The 23,296-nt window shown below is 40.9% G+C and overlaps 1 protein-coding gene across 1 annotated transcript in view; it reads left to right on the top strand.

Annotated features, from left to right (window-relative positions):
- Nucleotides 1-4,808: 4,808 nt before the first annotated feature.
- slc17a8 (solute carrier family 17 member 8) overlaps nucleotides 4,809-23,296 on the top strand; it is a 31,041-nt gene continuing 12,553 nt past the window's right edge. Inside the window, exons 1-3 of the mRNA XM_088923529.1 lie at nucleotides 4,809-4,909; nucleotides 18,380-18,632; nucleotides 19,549-19,667. Coding sequence (XP_088779655.1) covers nucleotides 4,809-4,909; nucleotides 18,380-18,632; nucleotides 19,549-19,667 — 473 coding nt within the window. The remainder of the gene's footprint in view (nucleotides 4,910-18,379; nucleotides 18,633-19,548; nucleotides 19,668-23,296) is intronic.

The following is a 23,296-nucleotide window of genomic DNA, read 5'->3' as shown; positions in this document are numbered from 1 at the left end:
TCTAACAAAAAAAACTCACTGTGCATAAATTAGGCTATACAAGGAATAATCCTGCAATGATCCTCAGGATATTCTTCTTATGTAATTAACTACACAGGGTGGCAACTGTGGAGCATGGGCCCACAAGGCTCAGCAGGACTGACCACAGGGAATGCCTGTATGTGGAGGAACACTGAGGTGTGAGTGGTTGTTCTGTATTCTTGGAAGCACAAAGTGAGAAATACATAACAAAATCTCCATCCAGCATGGAACCGTTTCTGTTCATTCATGAAGCTTTCGTATGTTATACTGTACCTAAAAAACAACTAAACATATTTTTTGTTTTGAACATTTTGGTCCTACCCAGATAGTGATATTTGTTTTTTAGGAATATATATATATAAGATGTAGTAGGCAAGAGTAGGGTAAAAGTTTGTTTGGAAAATATGTTTTCAGCATATGTACTGTGTGTGTTTAGTGCGATGCGCAAAGCATATGATGAAAAATCAATAAATGTTTTTCAGTATTTCACCACATGGTGGCAGTCAAAGCATATTAAAGAGAACTGTTAAAGAAAACCGTTCAATTGTTATTTCATTAAAGTTCTTCAAATTTGTAAAACAGTGCTAAGATATAGCTAAAATTTGAGGTGCTTATTTGATTGAAATTTAACTAAAAATATATTTTCAATTTTACTGTATGGCACATCCCTAAGGCTGCACGAAGTCGTGTTTAATTTGGCTCTTTATTTTGCTCACGGAAAAACTAGCGCATTTGAAAAAGCCATTCATGTAATGGACTTCGAAAAAATAACAATCAAGTAAATATTATAAAACTACTTTGAATATTAAACTGTCGATCTCTGCGTCTCTTCATAGTACAGGAATACTATCCATAGACAATTTAACATTAGACTCACGCAAAGTAAAACACTAAATTGATATACTTTCAGTTTTACATGGTAACAATCCAGTTCAAGTCTTTTAAACTATCGAGTGTAGTTACATTTATGTTCAATTTGTTTATTGGCTTTCAGGAAAAAGAAAGAAGATTACATGGTACGTATGCAATAATGAACAAATGTGAATAATCATGATGTCATGACAGACTTGGTACCGCACCTAAACAAGCTGTGTAAATCCAGCAATAGTATCAAAACAGGAAGAAAGGAGTAGAAAAAAGGAAAGCAGAGATGTGAAAGTGATAACCGAAAGGAAAAGGAAGTGAAAGGACAGAAGAGAGAAGCCACAGGCTTCATGGTTTAAACAAACATTTAAACAAACAAAAAACTCCTTTATTTGTTCAAGATCATTATATATTCTGTTAAGGGTTGTGTTGGTTGTGACTTAATAAGAATATCTTAACACAGTGTTGTTACAATCTAAAGATCATGCACTTACCCCATGCAGATATACCTTTCAACTTCTTCTATGACACTTGGCATAAACCTTCACTTCAAAATTAGTTGGAGTATCTACTAATGACCAATCTTCAGCGAGAATATACTAGTACTCTAAATCCAACCATGCCTTGTAAGAGAATTGGTGCCGATGTTTGCTATCCTGTCTTCATGTGGATCAATCCATGAATTTCAATAATCGCTTAAGCTCAAACCAGGGGGAGTCAGAGCCTCACCCAGCAGACAGTGGGCGCAAGACAGGACACACCGTGGACAGAATGCCAGTTTATCACAGGGTACGCACACATATAATCACTCTGACACTGAAGATCATTAACCAAGGTTGCATGTCTTTTGACTATGGGAGGAAACCAGTGCACATAAAAACTCACGTGGCCTTGGGGGAAACCTGCACACTCCACACAGAAAGTGTCCCAGGTTCGAATCTAACATAGGACCCAAGAACTGTGAGGCAGCAGCAGCACTGACCACTATACCAAGTGCTTCATCTTCATCTTGATAGTCCATATGTGATTAGTCTATGTCTGATGGATATTAAAATATAGAAGAATACAAATTCACAATGTCTGTTTATTTTCTCCAAATTATGATATGGTATTTAATTCTAGTTTATATCCTTAAGATCTTCCTGAGCCAATGCCAGGAAATCCAGATGAGTAATACATAATCACAGCCCGATAGCACCGTTATTATTCCTACATGAGGATAGTCCTTACTTTTTAATTAATTGGGTGTGCATAGATGTTTGAATTAAGTCGCCAACAAGATGTAGCTTTCTGTTATTTTTTAAAAGGTAAGCTCACACTGTTATGTTTTAAATAATTTAATTCTAATGCTCGAAATAAATTAGCATTAATGTATGCGTTTTGAGGCAAATTGCTTATTTATTATGCTGAAACTGGAAGGAATACAGTTTCCAGTACACTTTACCTCCTTTCCTACAAACAAGCAATTAGAACACAAATGATCTAGTACAGGGTCTCGGGGTGACTGAACCCTGTCCTGCCAACAATACCAGCCCATCGCAGTTGACTGTAAACTTACTCCAGAACAAATCTCCATTTAAATTTAGACTGGCAAAAACATCACAATGTACATTTACAATAGTAACACAATAGTATACAACAGGATGCAGAACACTAGCCCAGACTAGCACACAGCACACTACACACAGCGCAAAACAGAGCTTACAACACACAGTTCACAAGCCTAGCATACAACACACAACACACAGCACACAGCACAAAGCATAGCTCATTACACACAGCTCACAAGCCTAGCACACAACACACAACACAGCACAAAGCGTAGCTCACAACACACAGTTCACAAGCCTAGCATACAACACACAACACACAGCACACAGCACAAAGCATAGCTCATTACACACAGCTCACAAGCCTAGCACACAACACACAACACAGCACAAAGCGTAGCTCACAACACACAGTTCACAAGCCTAGCATACAACACACAACACACAGCACACAGCACAAAGCATAGCTCATTACACACAGCTCACAAGCCTAGCACACAACACACAACACAGCACAAAGCGTAGCTCACAACACACAGTTCACAAGCCTAGCATACAACACACAACACACAGCACACAGCACAAAGCATAGCTCATTACACACAGCTCACAAGCCTAGCACACAACACACAACACAGCACAAAGCGTAGCTCACAACACACAGTTCACAAGCCTAGCATACAACACACAACACACAGCACACAGCACAAAGCATAGCTCATTACACACAGCTCACAAGCCTAGCACACAACACACAACACAGCACAAAGCGTAGCTCACAACACACAGTTCACAAGCCTAGCATACAACACACAACACACAGCACACAGCACAAAGCATAGCTCATTACACACAGCTCACAAGCCTAGCACACAACACACAACACAGCACAAAGCGTAGCTCACAACACACAGTTCACAAGCCTAGCATACAACACACAACACACAGCACACAGCACAAAGCATAGCTCATTACACACAGCTCACAAGCCTAGCACACAACACACAACACAGCACAAAGCGTAGCTCACAACACACAGTTCACAAGCCTAGCATACAACACACAACACACAGCACACAGCACAAAGCATAGCTCATTACACACAGCTCACAAGCCTAGCACACAACACACAACACAGCACAAAGCGTAGCTCACAACACACAGTTCACAAGCCTAGCATACAACACACAACACACAGCACACAGCACAAAGCATAGCTCATTACACACAGCTCACAAGCCTAGCACACAACACACAACACAGCACAAAGCGTAGCTCACAACACACAGTTCACAAGCCTAGCATACAACACACAACACACAGCACACAGCACAAAGCATAGCTCATTACACACAGCTCACAAGCCTAGCACACAACACACAACACAGCACAAAGCGTAGCTCACAACACACAGTTCACAAGCCTAGCATACAACACACAACACACAGCACACAGCACAAAGCATAGCTCATTACACACAGATCACAAGCCTAGCACACAACACACAACACAGCACAAAGCGTAGCTCACAACACACAGTTCACAAGCCTAGCATACAACACACAACACACAGCACACAGCACAAAGCATAGCTCATTACACACAGCTCACAAGCCTAGCACACAACACACAACACAGCACAAAGCGTAGCTCACAACACACAGTTCACAAGCCTAGCATACAACACACAACACACAGCACACAGCACAAAGCGTAGCTCACAACACACAGTTCACAAGCCTAGCATACAACACACAACACAGCACAAAGCGTAGCTCACAAGCATCTCACAAGCAGTGTTTAGCACACAGCACACGAGCCTGGCCTGTGTCATGGAGCCCAGAACCGAGGGAGTTACTTGTCAATTTTTAATAAACTTTGTTTCCAGTCCCAGGCTCCGTATCAGATCTCTCTGGCAGAGGGGGCAGGATCTGAGGCAGGTGATAGCTCACTGATGCACGGCAGTGCTCTGTCTGCGGGTCAGCCTGTCACATCAACACCACTGCCTCGGAAAAACTGTCAGAGAGACGCCTTCTCCAGGTCTGGCACTAGGACCGAGAAGCATGTTCCAGCAGGAGAGACTGGAGAACCTGTGCTCCCCTGGTCTGAAAACATGGTAATTTAGTAAAGGGCTGTCCGACGCCGGATCTCGGGGTGGAATTGCAATGGTGTGCCGGAGATCCCATCTGTAGACTCCAACCTTGAGGATTCTTCAGTGATCCTCATCCTTATACCTTACCATAGCAACTGGTTGCAGCGTCAGATCACTGGAAGGAGGCAGTGCAGGCAGAGGAAGAACAGGCACTTGGTGTAAACTTGAAAAGATGACCAAGGTGTGGTGATTCAGATCAAGGAAGACAAGCCAGAGAAAAGATGCCTTTCGGAGGATTTACCGGGCTGAAGGAGAAGGTTTTAAAACCTGGCCAGGAGGAAGTCAAGAATGCTGTTGGTGACTCGCTAGGAAACCTGCAAAAGTAAGTCGCTGTGTACGTCTGCAGCTGTCTCATTCACTTGTAGTACACCGAATAATTTGAAATTTGCAGTAAAGAACTGCAATGTGTGCATTGTTTTATGGTTTTGCTCCAAGAGGTGATTAGAAGGGGTGTCTGCAACTGTTTAAGAACATTTCATTGCAAATGTTTTGAAGAACAATTACAATTTTAAAGGAAAAATGAAAAAAATAAAATTATATGATCTATACAAATAAGTTTGAGTTGCAATGAATAAGAATAAGAAGAATTGCATGGGATTAGGGTGATGGATAAAAACTCTAACTGTGATGTAATCAAATGTATTATTCAAGAATGCTGTATGTATTATATAACTGAATATGGATATAAAAAATTTACAAAAGACAATAGAGAAGTGCATTATAAATATGAGAGGGTCTAAATTGCTTTTAAGTTAGTAAATGCATGTGAGGTGTACTATTATCTTTTTCAGAAAAAAATATTTTGAGCAAACAGAAAGACAGTAAATTTACTATATGCATTGATATACAGTTAACATTTAAAATCTGATTAAACATGAAAAATTTAAAGTGTATATACTAGCGCCTTTTTTTATTTAGAGAGCTATATTTTCAGCATTAATTAAAACAAGTTAAAATTAATAAAAATCTTATGTTTCTAAGAAATGTTGTATACATTTTGGAAATCCGCATTTTGAAAAATATATTTTTTTATATTTTTAATTGCTAACTCTACATTTTAAAAGAAAATGGGAGGTACTCCAGAGTAATAATTCATTTTGTAGATGGATAATGTAGAAAGGGTATTTTTTACACAGACGGTCCAGAGGATCTGGGCTTAGGGGCCACAAGACCACAGTTTCAGACAGCCCATGTTTGTAGGACATAGAAATGATCAGAATTATAAGCAGGAAAAATAAACATTAGGTTTAATAAATATGAATACGTAAATAAATAACATTTGTCACTTCATTTCCTAAATGCACATAATAATAAATAATAAATGTCAGCTTATTCAATTAAATAATAGACAAATACAAAATGTATTTAATCCGTCCTTTATTTTTTCAAGGGCTGCATACTTCTGAGACAAATGGTGCATAAACATGACAAAATTGCCACACGGCTTCAATCAATTGTCCACAGGCAGGTGTGGGTACTGAGCACACATTTGAATTATGATGATGACTATTAGAATATCAAAATACATTTTCCATTACGAATTTCTGATTAATAATAATAATAATGTTTCTTTATTAGCCCTATACAATTTCTTGTATTAGGAATTCATCTTTTCACATACCCCAGCTTTTCTCCATGAGACATAGACACACAGACAGGGAGAGAAGCTTGGGGTCAGAGCACAGGGTCAGCCATTGTACAGCACCCCTGGAGCAGTTGGGGTTAAGGACCTTGCTCAGGGGCCCAAGGGAGTAGGATTCTTCTGCCAGCCATGGGATTTGAACCGGCAACCTTCCAGTCACAGGTGCAGATCCTGAGCCGCAGGGCCACCGCTCCGCCCTTAAGTGTGCATTTACTATATTTTGCATATATAAAAGAATTGTGATATATCTTTGCAGAGATCATTCCAAAGCTACTTTCATGATGTATAAAATGAAATTACATTGGAAAGATTGTCTTTAGTTCTGATGTACAGGTGTTGCAAAGAGCTCTTTCCAGATCTTAAAGCTTACAAGATTCCTCTCTATCTGTAAAGAATTACAGATCAACCACATTTAGTTTAAAAAAAAAACATGAGAGAAGGCAAAGGTATTACTTCCTCATTTTCTAAGTTAAAAAGTTTGATGTGATAAAATATTAATTGCTTCAATCAGTTTCTATTTTTTTTAATTGATAATTGTAACGAAACAGTTCTTTCCGGACCCTATGCGGATGACACAATCCGAAATAGTGAGGAAACACTGGGGAGAAAAGTCATGCAGGAATACGGGGATGAAAACAGGGGGGCGTGTCCATGCAGTGCTGGTGGTCCGGGGAGGTGTGGCCGAGGCAAACAATCCAAAGAATAAGTCCAAGGGAGAATCCAAAAAACAAGCAAGAGTCTGTGGCCGGGTGATCCATCAAAAACAAGGGACTAAAATCAGGTGCCGGGTCGGGACCGGCGGGGGGAGCAGGAGCAGGAGCAGGAAGCTAAAAACATAACGGAGCCAGGCGCAGCCAGGTCCCGGGGTCACACGATGTGGAAATCAGACGCAGAGCCAGGACTGACGTCAGCGCCTGGCTTTTAAGGAGGACGGGAACAGGGGACAGGTGCGGGGAATGAGGCAAACAAGGAAGAGCCGGAGCGCCCATAAGGAGGAGGGACTACAATCGTGACAATAATGGCAATATTTTGATCACTATAGCATTACTTCCCACTTAATGCTGAAGTCGTTTCACGTTTTTAGAATTCTTAATGTGTTTGGGGAAAAAAAGAGTAACACTCACAAGAAGATTGGTTCAGAAACTCGGGGTACGCCTGTCATGCTTTACAGTTTATCATCATTCCTCTCCAGAATAACAGAAAGAACAGCTTATAAGCCTACTGTAGCTGACAGGTCTCCACTACCCTAAAGTTCAGTGGCAGATGAGACAAATCAGAATGTTTTACACATGAGGAAATGGAATGGCGTTGGAGTCATTTGCCAAATAACTTGGACAATAATAAAATACACATTTAAAGTGGTTAAGTATTGGTTTTAATTGTACACTCACCCAATTTGTAACAGTCAGCCATGCCTTCGTGCATTGGCTCAGCTTGATGAGCCCTGTACCCACCCTGGGAGAAGTGGGTGGTGCAGACAGACTCCTCCCAGCCGCCTGTCCATCAAGCCATTCAAAACGTCATGTACTTTAGGCACTGCGGTGTTGTGCAGGAGGGTCAGTGCTGATTGGAAGAGAGGCCTGTCCCTCAGTGACATCATCAAGAGCCTGCTGGAGCTGGGAAAGTTACAGGACTTCCTTATTCATTGGGAGCTGTAGGAGCCCTGGACAGCTAACACCACCCAACCTCCGAGGTGCCACCACAGCACACAAAGCCATGTCACAGTCCATTACTGACATGGTCCAGTCTTGAGCCATTCATGTCTAATGCCTTTATGGGTTATGAGCATGGTAACTTGGTAATGCATTGGGTAGAACTACAGGTGCTGTTATCTACTATTGTGTAGACAGTGTCTTCATAACGTTTTCACCCATTTGTTATGTTGCAGACTCTAATAGAAACACTTTTCTATGGGATTTGTTTTGTCACTAATCTACACAATATACTCTATAATGTCAAAGTGTGATGAAACATCTATAGTTTTTACATGTCATTTCAAAGAAAACATTGAAATGTGTTGATAGGTTTTCACCCCCTTTGCTGTGCCACTCCTAATTGAGCTCAGGGACATCTAATTTCCTTGTGAGCTTGTTTTAAACCTTGAATGGAACCTTCCTGCAGTCAGTTCAATCGGTTGACATGAAGACATACATCTGTCTGTATGACGACCTCCAGTTCACAGTACATGTCAGAGGAGAAACTCCACCATGAAGACCAAGGAACCATCCGTACAGCTCTGTGGTAGATTTATAAGGAGGTATAGATCTGAAGAGGGTATAGAAACCTGTCTAGGGTGTTGAAATTTCCTAGGAGCTCAATCATAACCATCACTAGGAAATGCAAAGAATATGGAGCGACCCAGACTATTCCTAGAGCAGGCCCTTCTCCCACACTGAACAACTGGACAAGAAGGAACTGGGTCAGGGAAGCAAGCAGGATCCCAATGACCATCCATGGCAGAGATGGGAGAACCTATCCACAGGACAGCAATCTCTGCAGCACTGCGCAGATGGAGCCTCTATGGGAGAGTCGCTAGACAGAAGACACTGCTGAGAAAAGCTACCATAGTAGCACAGCTGGAGTCTGCAAGAAGGCAAGACCATGTGGTAAAGGACTCTCCAGTCTGAGGAAACAAAACCTGAACTCTTTGGCCTGAATGCAAAATGTTATGCCTGGCTAAAGCTGAACACAGCCCATCTCTTGTGTAACACTATCCTCTCCATAAGTCATGGTAGCAGCATCATCTTATGGGGATGCTTATCAGGGCAGGGTCTGAGGTGCTTCTCAGGACAGAGGGAACAAAGAATGGAGACAAATAAAGGCAAATCCTGCTTCAGTCAACAAAGGCCAAAGACTGGGGCCAAGATCCTCATTCCAACAGGACAATGATCTCAAGCATGCAGCCAAAGTGACAACTTCAAAACAAGAAGGTGAATGTCCTGGAGTATCCCTGCCACATCCCAGACTTGAATCCCAATGAGAATCTGTGGAAGGACTTGAAGATTTTGGTTCACTGACGTTGGTTCACCCATTCAACCAAGTAGAGCTTGAACAAATCTACAAGGAAGAATGAGTGAAAATTCCCAGATCAAGATGCGCAAAGCTGATAGAGACATGCCCAACAAGACTTTACATTTTATTTGCTACAAACACTGATTATACAAAGTATTGACTTAGGGGAGTGAATACTTAAGAAAACATCCACATAATTTTTCATAAATTTCTGTTACACGCTAAAAAAATTGCCCCCTTAAATTGTTGAATGTGATATGTACAGGTAATCAAGGGGAAACAAATTATTCCAATACATTAGAATTTCTAACAAAACAATATTTGCAATTGTTCTGGAGGGGTGAAAACTTTCTGAAGGCACTGTAACTATGTGCTGCAGTGGAAAAACATATCTTACATTTCACTGTCATTGTTTGTACCATTTAGAGAGAGATGTGAACTCAATCAATTCTGACATTTGAGTGCCCACATATTTTGAAAACAATTTAAGATCAATTCTTGTTTTTCCTGTTTATATAGACCTTTTATATTTCCCAGAAAACAAAAATGTGTGTGTTAATGCATAGCAAAAATAAAAAGTCCAAGGAATGAGAGAAGAGTGGAAGTAATGTAATTTATAAATTACCTTCTCTGTCCATTGCTGTTTATAAACTCAGGCTGCCAGTGTAAAACATTCATTGGATACCAGTTAATTACTGCCTGATTGCTAAGGTGCCTAAGATGAAAGATAATAAGGTTCTATTCCTGCAAATTCATGATTTATGGTAGTGTAGTTGGGCAAACATAAATCCAGGTGAGAAACGACGTCCAAAATGAAGCCTTCCTTTGAGTGACCAAATCTCAACAAACAGCAGGTTAATTGGATAGAAATACAGCATACAAAGAAAACAAACGGCTGTTGGGTTTTGCTGAGTGGTTTTTTTTCCCATTTGTTTTCTAAGTGCATTTCTGGATGTTAAGTTTTTTTCTGTTACACACAAGAAATTCTGTGGGCTTTAATTGTGTCGGTTGCACAATCCAACATATTTCCTGTTAAAACCAATTAAAATCCCTTGTAGACGTTTGTACTCAACTAATTGATATGTAATAAATTGCACAAAATTGCAACAAAAATACTCCATGGATAAAAGATTTTATCTTCTGTAATTATTCTAATTAATTTAAACGTACTGATTTGGTCACACATTGAAAATAATCTTTCTTTGAGTATTGTTGTAAATATTAGAGATTATTTAAAGGTTTGTGTCATTGTAACAATGGAGAGCTTAGCAGGGTTTTTTGATCTAACATAAAACTATTTAGAGTTCTGTTTCACCGCATTCAATAAAAAAAATCCATTTAACCACATTATCAGAAATACTTCAAAAAATAACCTGGAGCCTGCTCTGCGACATCAAACTTCATTTTGTGTCTTTCAGCTCACTGTGAGCTTACTTTCCCTTCCTGCAGCCTTGTACTGCAGTTGACAACGTTGTCCTAATGGAAAGCACTAGAGGGGTAAAAACATTTTTTACACAAAATACATTTCCATTAGTGTTGCCTGGAGAAGAGCATTTTCAGGGAAAATGAATTTCCCTTACTGATAATACCAAGTTATATAGGCCTTGTGACATCTATTATATGAACCTTCTCATTCATTTTCTATTTTTAATAAAATGAAGGTATGTCATGACAGAAGGGTGTCCTCTTGTTTAATGGCTCCTTTATTAATGGTTGTAAACGTCTCTGCGGCATACACACAAGTTGGAGCACTGTACTCAGTAGTTATTTAAAAAGAGCATGTGCTATGCATGTACTGCATTCAGTGCCCATTATCCATTTATGCACCATTATCAAACAACAACAGCTGAGAGAAGATGCAATGGGGGTTAAGTTTTGTGTTTTGTGTGTAGATCACATTTATGATCAGCACCCCGGTCTTACACTTGTGTTATTTTCACCTGCCTCCTCGTCTCCTCGTCGACCTATACGTGCATCACTGTGCATTAAGAGCCAGAAGCCTTATTTTTTTTGAAGCAGCCAGACTGAATGTTGTTGCATCTGCAAAGTCTTTCATGTAAAGGACTTTACTTTTCAAGCACCTGTCCATTTCTCAAAGCCAGAATAAAAGATTTCTTTCATGTAGAAGTCCAATTATTAGTGTATATCAACTACTTGCTTCACAACAGCTTCCTGACATTTAATCTCATCCCTAAATCCTCTGTCTGATCACATCATGCATAATTGAAATGTAGAATGTTATCATTTCCTGGAACCCCACGGTTTCCAGTTTTCACCCCATCTCCAACTTAACCTTTCTTGAAAAAATTCTAGAACATGCTGTCACACTTCAGTTACATAACCACCTCATGATTAATAACCTTTTTGAACCCCTCCAATCTGGCTTCCGTCAACTTCACAGCATAGAAACTGCCCTGGTCAAAGTCACTAACAATCTTCTAATAGCTTCTGATTCTGGTTCTCTTTTTTATACTCATCCTTCTTGATCTCAGTGCTGCTTTCGAGACTGTTGACCATGACATCTTACTTTCTCATCTTGAGACTGTGTTTGGAGTTTCTGACACTGTTCTTAAAGTCTTACCTCACTGATCGCTGTCACTTTGTCTCTCTTAATGGGCATAGGTCTGAAGTTGGTCTTGTTAAGTCAGGTGTTCCTCCAGGCTCAATACTGGGCTCCTTGCTCTTCAGCATTTGCATGTTTCCACTTGGTCAGCTTTTAAGATCTCATGGCCTCAGCTATCATTTCTACACTGATGATACTCAAATATACATCCATGCCAAACCTGACACTGATGTGGCTGTCTCTATTCTATCTAATTGCATCTCTGACATATAAACTTGGATGACTCAAAATGTCCTTCTTCTTAACTGTGACAAGACTGAAATCATGCTTATTGGCACCTCCCATCATCTTCGTAAAGCAAGTCTTCTAACCCTATCTGTAGATGGTTCTGTACTTGAGCTTCAGTCTAAATTGAAAAACCTTGGAGTGATATTCGATTATCTATTAACATTTGACCCACATGTGCAGCATATTATCAAAACATCTTTTTTTCACCTGAGAAATATCGCTCGACTATGCCCTATGCTATCACTAACTGTGGATGAAAAACTGACCAACACATTTGTGTTCTCTCGAATTGACTACTGTAGTGCTCTACTCACTGGGGTATCTAAATCTACTTTGAACAAACTGCAGTATGTCCAAAATTCAGCAGCCAGAATCCTGACCAGGTCTAGTGCAAGTGATCAAATTACTCCTATCCCGGAGTCCTTGCACTGGCTTCCTGTCAAATTCTGTGTGGACTTTAAAATCCTCATGCTCACCTGTAAGGCTCTGCATGGCTTGGCACCTCAATACCTGTCTAAACTATTATCGCCCTACTCTCCACTTCACAACCTTCGCTCTTCTAATTCTGGTCTCCTAACTGTCCCCCAAGCCCGTCTACATTGTATGGGTGACAGGGCCTTCTCCTGTTATGCCCCCAAGCTCTGGAACTCTCTGCCCAAGGATATCAGAGAGTCACCTTCTCTAAACTCATTAAAATCCAGACTCAAAACCTTCTTCTTTAGAAAAGCCTTTACTTAACTGGTCCATTCTTCGCCCCTCTGCTTTTCCTAGTACCACCATCCTCAGTCTCCTCTGTATATTGTAATTGTGTTTTATCTTATGTATTCTTTTTATTTATTATTGTTGACATTCTGTAAAGTGCTTGGAGAAGCCACCTTTAAAGGTGCCATATAAAATAGAGTTTTTTATTATTATTATTATTATTCCTGGGTTGCACAGTGGAAGAGCAGGTGGACGGAACATGAACCACCCGGAACATCTAAACAATTGTTCAGGTGGAAGAAGCCTGCAGCAGAACGAGACACTCCAGTCATCTCGGTCTCCAAGCAATTGGATCAAGGTCTTGGTCTGTCACTATACCATGGTTGTAGAAGCTGTTGTGCTGTCTCCTCCACAATATCAGATGACAGGCCCTAGACTGCCACTAATTTGCACATCAGCTCTTTGCTAGCACCCTGTCAATGCATTTTCCAGGTGGCTGTTATCTTTATGAGCATCAGTGATGCAGTGTTCTTGAGCTTCCCATAGTAATTCCTTCAGATCTAGCCAGATTCTGGTCTACTTAATATTTTTAATGTAAATGGCTTCCAATCAAGGATACCATGTTAAGGAACTGTCACATCTGGATGTCATGTCATTTGCCAAACCACTTTAGACCATACGGTGTCGCGGGAAGCCAGAGCCTACCCAGCCAGCAATGAGCACAAGGCAGGGTACACCCTGGACAGGGCGCTGGTCCATCGCAGGGCAAGTGCAAGCCAATCATACATGGGGTCAATTTGGAGGCCACGGTAAAGGCCGAGGGGGGAAATTTGGCCCAGACACTGGGATAACTCCCTACTCTTATCGAGAAATGCCTGGGGATCTTTAATGACCACTGAGACCACCTCGGTTTAACGTCTCATCCGAAAGACGGTGCCCACTATCGTGTAGTATATGCCACTATACCAGGGCATTAGGACCCACACAGACCACAGGTTGGGCACCTCCTGCTGTTCTCACTAACACCACTTCTAGCAGCAACCATAGCTTCCCAGGAGGTCTCCCATCCAGGTACTGACCATGCTCAACCCCGCTTAGCTTCAGTGGGCTGCCAGATGAGAGTTGCAGGGATGCTGGCCACATCTGAATGTTGTACATAACATTTTTATCAGTTGTTTTATTTTTCAAGGCAGTAACAAAGGTGTATGTGTTTTCCTGATCCATAAAATAGATTCCTATGCAGATGCTTCTAACTGAGACCCAGCTTTACTTGTTCAGGTGGAACTTGCAGAATTGCACAGAAGTAAGTTGCATGTAGAAAGTCACAGGGAACATGAAACCGTAAACTTGACGAATGATGAATAAAAAGAAAAATTCTCATACGTGTTAATTAATGGGAGCCTCCATCTAGCAATCTCTGCGTATATGAAATATCTTAAAGTCTAGAAAGTGATACATCATACCATTGTAGTTTTACAAGTATAGCTGCTTATTCAACCTCCATTCTGTCTATTCACAAACCTATCTGGAGAGATATTTCGTGCTTTGACCATCACACATATCTATCGGTTTTATAGTACCACCTTCTAGTCTTCAGCTCACATCTTGTGCCATAAAACTCCCAAAACCTTGATTTTACCTCCTCCATCTGTGAGGGTGAAATATCCACTATTAAAGCTTTGAAAACAGTAAAATTTGGGTCACAATGATGTTAAGATGGTGGGTTTCTTAAAATTGTTCTGAATCAGGTTTCAATGGTACTATTTAATTAAATAGATCAACTAAAGAAGTGATCATTAGAAAAAATGTTGCGTATATATCAAAGTGTTAAGCATTATGATTTTATTAGATATTTTTTTCTTTAACAATTATGAAGCGCTAATTTGGGAAGGAAATGTTCAGTTCAGTGCCTGTGCAATCTAAGTAACACCATCACAACCTCATATAAAATATCAAATACTGAACATGTGCAGAAACCTGACTGTTATGACCCTAAAGGGGTAGACACTTCATATGAGAGAGAGAGAGACCCATCTAGCCCATTTGTTAGTTAATATCTAATTGTTCCAACAATCTCATCCAGTCGTTTCTTGAAAGAAATCAAAGTACTGTATCAGTATATTCAACAACATGGCTGAGTAGCTTGTTCCACAGTGTTTTGTATGAAGAAGTATGTCCTGTTCTCAGTTTTAAATACATTTCCATGTAGTTTCTGCTTTTGTCCTCTGGTTTGTGCTTCACGACTCTGAAGAAATCCACTGGCTTGACTTTGTCAATACCTTTGAGGATTTCTAATATTGAAAGCCTCACTTCCTTGTAAAGCAACGGTGGTTTGCAGTTGGTTACCAAATGAGTTTTTGGGAAGCCATTACCTGTTTCAGAAAGTGGTCTCACAGGTATGTCAGCTGTTTTAAAACACAGGAGCTTAGCATTCAGTCTTACTCTGTTTTTAAAGCCTAATAAAACCGTGTCTGGCCATTTTACAATTATAAGTCCCTGGAGGTCCATGAAACACCACCCAGGTCACTGAGAAGCTTCTGGTCTACCAGCTGATCAAATCTTCTAAGCAGCCTTTCTGGTGCTACATGATTCTCATAGGTCTCAGCAACCCACCAAGACAGCATTGCCTTGCATGACACCTTACACTGTGCCTGGGGCTTGCAACAAAGAACCTGTCATTTCTGTATCAATCAATACAAAATGCCGAAGTGCATTCTGGGTACAACACACACACTAGGATACTGGTGTCAGGACTATTGTTTGGAAACTAGCCTTCAGAGCTACAAAACTAAGAGACGTTTTGGGATGAAAGCAGAAATTATCCTCAAAACCACTTCTGCTAAACAGACATTCTTAGCTGAAGTCTGGGAGGGATGAGTTAAGTCATTTTTGTCCCAGCAGTTCCAAATCATCCACATTCCTGACGTTGGCTGTGACTTTTCTTCTTTTCACTGTCCAGCGCAGAATGAATCTCCTCTTGTCCGCTTGCAGCTCGCGTGTTGGTGCTGCCGCACTCTCGCAGGAGTTTCGAGTGTGCTTTCTGATTTTGCAAACAAGGTCACAGCTGCTATCTCTGTTGACACAAAACATCTTACACTTCTGTTCTGGTGAGTATATTGGCCTTTTCAGGCACGCTGCTATCAAAGGAATACATTAGGGAGGACTGCCTCCTGACTTTTATGTCCTATTAGGACAGGTTTCGTGATAATTTAATTGGTAGGAGACAGATGTCTGTAAAGCAGAAGACATGTTTTATTTTGAGGCTTCCTCATTATCTCTTTTATATAATGAAAATCTTATGATTTCTTTCTTTTTTGACTAATGGATTACGACTATCCTTCATATTTAAGTAATTCCACACTGAAAATATGTATTGGCAACACGTCACGAAGGAGAACGGCAGGACGCTAGGGCCACTCTGCATTGCAATCTCAATCTAAATGCTAAACAGAAAACCTCAGCAAACAAATTATTTCTAACAAGACCCCGGGGAAGCTTTGTTTGCAAACATATTCACTGCAGATTTGATTCCTTTTAAAACGGCGGAGGAACTCAGGTGGAGATCTGTCCTCCTCAGATTAAAGTGAATCCAGTGTGGAAGAAGATGAGAGACGGGTAATGGAACAGGTGCAGCCTACGAACAATGATGGAGACGTGATGTAACCTTTTGAGTGTTGTTCTGCGTGTACCGTGCTTTGTAAGGTCACCATCAGCAGCAGACCAGACATGCATAGCTGCTGTCAGGTGGGAATACATTCTGAGGACCTCTTGAAAAATGAAAAACAGAAAAACAATACTCTTAGTGTAACTCGGTGCCTGGGTTTCAAGAGTCACTGCGTGCGTCGCTGTATCTATATATGAGATACAGAATATTTATTATTATGTGTTAGTCCATATCACAAAATTATGTTTTAATTCTTGTCTATACCTACATATTATTGTGAATTATTTGGACATTCTATGGTGAAAGTGAGACACAAATTATTTTTTTTTCAGATAATCAGGTTTAATATTCATCATCAAAATACCTCATTAAAACAAGTATTCATAATAGTAATAATTTCTTTAAAAAGTATTCCTTAAAAGGGTCATTCCCACTTCAGTCCCATTCATTAATTATTGCTTTTTTATTTCTAGAAATCAGTGTTTCACAATTTTGATTTTGGAAACACTAGTGCATTTTTCATAGTGGTGGAGCTCTTGATCATGTTACATGCAAATCAAACACTATTTAGAATTATTTAAATTTGATATTTCCTCTTTTTAAATTACCTACAACTTTGAAAAATATTTACGGCTACAAATCAGCCTTAACCCTGACTTAGGCATCTGATTTCCCTGCTCTCTCCGCTCAGCTGCTGTACCTTACCTCATTGGTCTGGTTCTCGGAATTCAATTGATCTGGCTCAAGCGGAATGAGGAATGTGTACTACAGGGATGGGGCTGATAAAACAGAATTCCCACCAGTGTCATTGCATGATCCATCACTGAGCAGTGCTAATATGGAGCAACAATGCATATGCAGGTTGACAATGTTCCGAAGAATGTTCTCCTAGTTATGTTTCCTGGCAACGATGCACCTAAATGAAGGACTCAGTGCAGAAAATAGTTAAGATATGAGATAAGACAGCTGGTGCTCTGACAAATTAAATACCAAACATAAGGCTACCTGCCACTCAAAGACTACAAGTCCATTGTCTACCAATGGAAAGCTGTCCCCAAGTATTGGGTTTTGAATCTGCAGGTGACGTCAGGAACTGGTCCTTTAGCCTACAGTGGGAGGCGTACAGTGACTTAGGCTGTACTGTGCTATTGCTTCATGCCATCTATTGATTGCGTGTGTGGCACTTTCAGATTCAACTATAACACTTCAAAGCTGCAATAGAGGGTACAAAGAACATTTTTCTTTGGTACGTAATGACTTTCATCCCACCATAAATCACACATTTACAAGACACCCGCACAGCACTAGTAGTAGTGCTGTGGATCAAGCTCATTGGCTGGTTCAGCAATGGACATGGAGAGACGTGTTGAAGGTCCAGCAGTGACTGGCAGGTGAAAGAAGCCTCCAGCTCTTAGATCTTCAGCAGCCCCCATGAGGTGGATCACCCGCCTCACCTCCTCAGTGAGATGTTTATGTTTGTGACAGTTAACCCCGCATCACATCCTTTGATGAAGGGATTCCTTTCTTGGGTACTTATGTGCTTCCTTTCATAACCAAGTAAGATCAGACTGCCACTCCCTAGGGAAATATCCGCACGTTTACACAGAATCCCTTGAATCCCATGTCATCCATTTAACATCTGAGAGAAGATTATTTCGACGCCAAGATAGATGCATATTGGCTCCATAACATCTTCCATTATGAAGCCATTATGAAGGATGTTGCATGGTCGCTCAATCCCAGAATGCCCCGGGAAACAGGAAATGGGCGGTCACTCCCACTCCTGGAGGGCCAGGCGTTCGCCTCAGGGGGCTTGTCCACTGTTCGTGTGAGCTGCACGGGGGATAAAGGTCATGGGGAATGAACTACCGCACCGCAGGATGTATTCTTTTACTCATCTGCATGTTTCCCTCCTTCCCAGAACAATCGACGGCACGAACGTCGAGGAAGACCACATCGAGCTGACGCAGGATGGCCGGCCCGTGGAGGTTCCGGTCAGGAAGCCGCCGCTGTGTGACTGCGCCTGCTGCGGGCTGCCCAAGCGCTACATCATCGCCATCATGAGCGGCCTGGGCTTCTGCATCTCCTTTGGCATCAGGTGCAACCTGGGGGTGGCCATAGTGGAGATGGTCAATAACAACACTGTTTACATCAATGGCACACCGGTGATGCAGGTAATGGCATCAAAGCAAGTTATGTCATGGGGGTGATACATCCAGGGCGCAATGCTGACATATCAAGCTGTTTAGAGACACGGCATAGTTTACAGGCAGCAACCGACTCAACAGTTCAGCAAATGCACTGCTACTGTACACACAGGATTCAGTATAAACTCCTTCAAATCTTTACTTTACTAAAATGTAGTACTAGTGGAGGGAATATCGCTGCCTTACACAAAGACATTGAAATGTAAATAAAGGCTCAGCATGACATATACAAATGAAACTTGTGCTGATGGGATTTATTAAATCCAATTAAAAATGGTTTTCAACATTAAAATGAGCACAAGGTGAAAGCCATTGAGAGTCACAAGTAATAGCGGTGAACTAATCAGAAAAAACAATAAATTCATTCATAGGGCTGAAAATGGATATTTTAAAAAAACATTAAAATATTTCAGTGGATTTACAGAACACTTTAGATTGCTAATGAATTTTTGCTGGATATTACTGTCATGCTTATTTTAAAATGCATCATCACACATTTTTTTGTAATACAATCAAAATTGGTGCCCATCATATCAGGGTGTTACAAGTGATTTTTAGTCTTAATGAAGCATCCCAATCAGATTTTTTTCAGCAGAATGTGAGCTAATGACTTTTGCACTTCAAAGAAAATCAACGGGAAATAAATGAAGGAAAGAAAGACCACAAAGGAAAAATAAAATTTAGCCACTTCACAGAGGAGAAAACATAATCGGTAAAGTGGTTCAAGACTGGATTGCTAATTGGAGCATCTGGAATAACTGTCTGTTTGGACCTAATCTGGTGTAACCAGCTGTGTAAATACTTTCATTATTGCTTATTTCTCACTACTGCAGCGAAAGCATGTGGAATGCATTGACTGTGAAGTGCTGTGCATGTTTTCCAGCCTGCACAATTTAACTGGGACCCGGAAACTGTTGGCCTGATTCACGGCTCTTTCTTCTGGGGCTACATTGTCACCCAGATCCCAGGAGGTTTCATCTCCAACAAACTGGCAGCCAACAGGTGAGGTGGGCGTGGCGAGAGCTTGGTGAGGGCAGATGCATGTGGGCATTCTGACTCATTTGTAACACAAGGTTAATCCAGAACAAATTAACATTTGTATGAGCGAGAAAAAAAAAGCAGATTGTTTTAGTGGGTGCAACTTAACTCTTGCCCCAGAATACCTCTCACAAATGTCCTTAGACCTCAAACTGTACTGAAATAAAATAACAACGTGGTTTCATAAGAATCTATAGGTAGCTTTGCATGTTTCAGAGCTGCAGCTTTGAGTTGTGTTCAACCATGAAATTCATGGGAATGTGGAAAAAGCTACCCAGCCATATTGCTGAAGCATATTGAGCTTTAAGAAAATGCTGGATCAATTAGCGACTACTGTAACTACCAAAGAGGCTTGATGGGCTGAATGGCCTCTTCTTGTTTGTAACTACTGTTACAGTGTGTTCTTGTTTTGTCATTTACCAGAATAAAAGCAAACAATATTAACTAAGATAAATAATCCCCAGTCTTGCAAATGCAGTGCTGCCATACTGTTCTGAGAGACCATGAGGCAGAACAAATTTTTATGCTTTTTGAAAACTGTTTTATGAGTTCAGGATACCAGATTGCGGTAACATGACAAATGGGGCTTTCTTCATTATTTTACAAAATACTTTTTTCCAAAGTGACTTTCCTCCAAACCCATTTGAACGCGTGAGACAGGCTCCAGCTCCCTTGCAGCCCTGGACTGGATGGCTGGACTGTAACTGGCTCAACCTGAGTGAAGTACCTTGCTCAAGGGTACAACAGCTGTGCCCCAGCTGCAGTCCAGACCCACAAACATCCCGGGGGCGCTCCTGCAGCTGGCCATGTGTCGATAATACCGCGCACAGGCGATTCTAAAACCCTGATCGCAATCTTGATACAAAACACTTTCAAATTCCATGCATACATTTCCTTTCACTCCTTCCTGCAGTAAAAAATGTTGTTTAATGGCACAAAGGACAAAAGAAATCAGGAATCATTATTTTAGATAAATAGCTGTCTATGTCCATCTATTCTCAGTCACCGCTTTGCCCTTACAGGGCCTTGCTGAGTCAGAGCCAGAGCCCAGCCAGTCTGGTACTGGGTAGGAGGTGGGTGGCCTTCACAAGATGCCAGTCCGCCACAGGCTTCCCTCTCTAATGGTCTCCAAGTGCAGGTTTATCCCTGTGCTTAATGGGTTAACGTGCATTACAGTAGTGTAAAATGCTGATAAGATGATACCAGGGCTGTAATAAAAGCTTCACAGAAAAGAGGACATGCAGCTGACAGAGTTAATAATTAAAGATTCAGCTTCTGATTTCACTATGGAAGCTTAGCTCTGCAATATTACAAGTGTCACTTACATACTGCCATGGAAACAATTACAGAAAAACTCTGTGATAAAACAGCAATGGAAATGAACGAGAAACACAGTATAATAGTAGCAGTTAGGCACTTAGGGAGCACCTTTATCAAGGTGTGTTAGTTGGCCGTTTCTTGTACCCAAACCCAGGTCAGGGTCAGTCCTGCAGGCCTTTTGTAGGCCAGTCCTTCTCATCCTGGTTTGAGAAGGTTTGCTGTAAAGGTTACGATGTTGGTACGAAAACATCATATTTGTATCCAAAGACTTTACTAAAAAAAAATATAAGCGAAGTCTTTTAAAGGTCCAACAGCCTGGTACATAAAGGACACACTGATCCATGCCTGCAGCCACAGGGCTGTGACAACAGAAAAGCAGACAGAACAGGATGTAGGAGAGTAACGAGAGTTCAAAAAAGTATGTTAAACAAACCAGTCTGCCTTCTGCCTTTGTTGTGCATGAATTAAAAATTTAGAAAATAAAGAAAAACTATTGTGGAAGAAATCAGAAAGAATAACATTCTAAAATTTAACACGCAGTTAGGACTGGTTATGGAGGTGTCAGGCACAAAGTTCTGGCTCAACTGGCTTGACAGCACATTGGGACCCCCAGACAGAGAGAGGATGCTCCCACACCAGGAGCAGCAGCGCAGGGGGAGGGGTGGAGGAAGGATGCAGAAGGATAAATGCAAACAAGAGAGAGGCGGACTGTGGTGTCCTTCACTTTTCGGGAAGTTGAATTATAGAGAACAATGGGTTAGAATAATAGAGGTGAGGGAGACCTTGGCTACAGCCCAAACCTTGTTAAAATCATTACAAAAGTACTGAGCATGATGGCTTTAGGATGATCATTTCTACAGGACACTTAATGGGATGAACTTGCTTCTCTCTTGAGTTTCTGTAGTGGTAAGAATAAAAAAAACTAAACATTTATTTAAACCTTTCTCCAGAAAACCTTTTCCTTTTACCTGTTTATGGATGTAAGAACATACACAAGTACATAAGGCATTTTCCCCAAAGTTTGGGAAAAAGGGTCAGCTTGGAATAGGAGAATTTCATTAATGTTAGTTTAATTGGAGAAAGGAACAAGAGAAATGGTCAAGTATCCTTTTTACTAATGTGAGGGCACTTAGAATTCTCTCCTAGCTTTGCCATTTGCAAATAAACCCTTCTAGAATGATTGGTTGATTGAACTTAAAGAGATTCAGAAATGGTGTGCTGTAAAAGCTTTGAGATGAAGAGTAGGAGTACCAGTATGTTGCAATTGAAAAGCTTATCCAACCTCTGAATGATACATACAGCATAATAAAGACCTTGTATGCCTTTGTTTAACTCCTTTTCCCTTCAGACCTGTGAAAAGCTGTCTTCTAAATAATACAAATGTAAAATGTTGAATATAAAGTAGAAAAGGTTTAATCAACATGATGTGTAAAAGTTCTATTTTTTATTATTTTTTGATAATGCACAATGGAAATGAGACGTGTAGTTGATGATAAATGCTATCTGTCAGCACTGCCCTGTTCAGCTTGGTCTGGGGTGGGAGGGGAGGGGGTGTAATGACCACGGGGCGGCCACCAGAGGCCGCTAATGTAACGAGAGTCATAATGATTGTTCTTCATAATCACCAGTTTCTTAACGCTGTTTCACAAGAACACAAGATGGGTTATAAACAGGAGGTGGTCATTCAGTCCTTCAGGCTTCTTTGGTTACTCATAAGTAATTCATCCAAGGATCTCGGCCAGCTAGGTTTCCTGGAAGACGTCAGGATATTGTCCCTCGAACTTACACGAGCCGAGTCCTTTTGCACACAGTTTTGTGCCAGGGAAACAGAGCAGGTGCCTTACAGGCTAGTCAGCACTCATGGTTTGATTCAGTTTCTCCTGCATTTGGCTCCTGAGGCCTTTGTTTGTACAGCTATTGTCAATCAATGCCATCCCTGATGCAGTAAGGATCTTTTATTATTTTATTTTAAAAAATCTAGTTGACTGACATTTTGGTGAAAACAATTTACAGTATAATTATACCCATTTATACCTCTGGGCATTTTGCCGGAGCAATCTACATGGAAGGGGTTATAACAGCAATAGGGTGGCACTGTGGTGCAGTGGTTAGCAGTGCTTCCACACAGCACTGGGATCCTGGGTTCTGTTGTGGGTCTAGGTGCTGTCTTCCAGGTGCTTGCAGGGATATGAACATTCAGACACCCAAAGAAGGCTCCACAGCTGAAACGCTGAAACATTGTGTTTCTTTTCTTCTATTTTCAGCAGGGAATA

The sequence above is a fragment of the Atractosteus spatula genome, chromosome 8, assembly GCF_055471065.1.
Source record: "Atractosteus spatula isolate fAtrSpa1 chromosome 8, fAtrSpa1.hap1, whole genome shotgun sequence".
NCBI classification, from domain to species: Eukaryota; Metazoa; Chordata; class Actinopteri; order Semionotiformes; family Lepisosteidae; genus Atractosteus; species Atractosteus spatula.
Note: the sequence above shows the minus strand (reverse complement) of the source record. Positions and strands in the feature narration are given on the sequence as shown.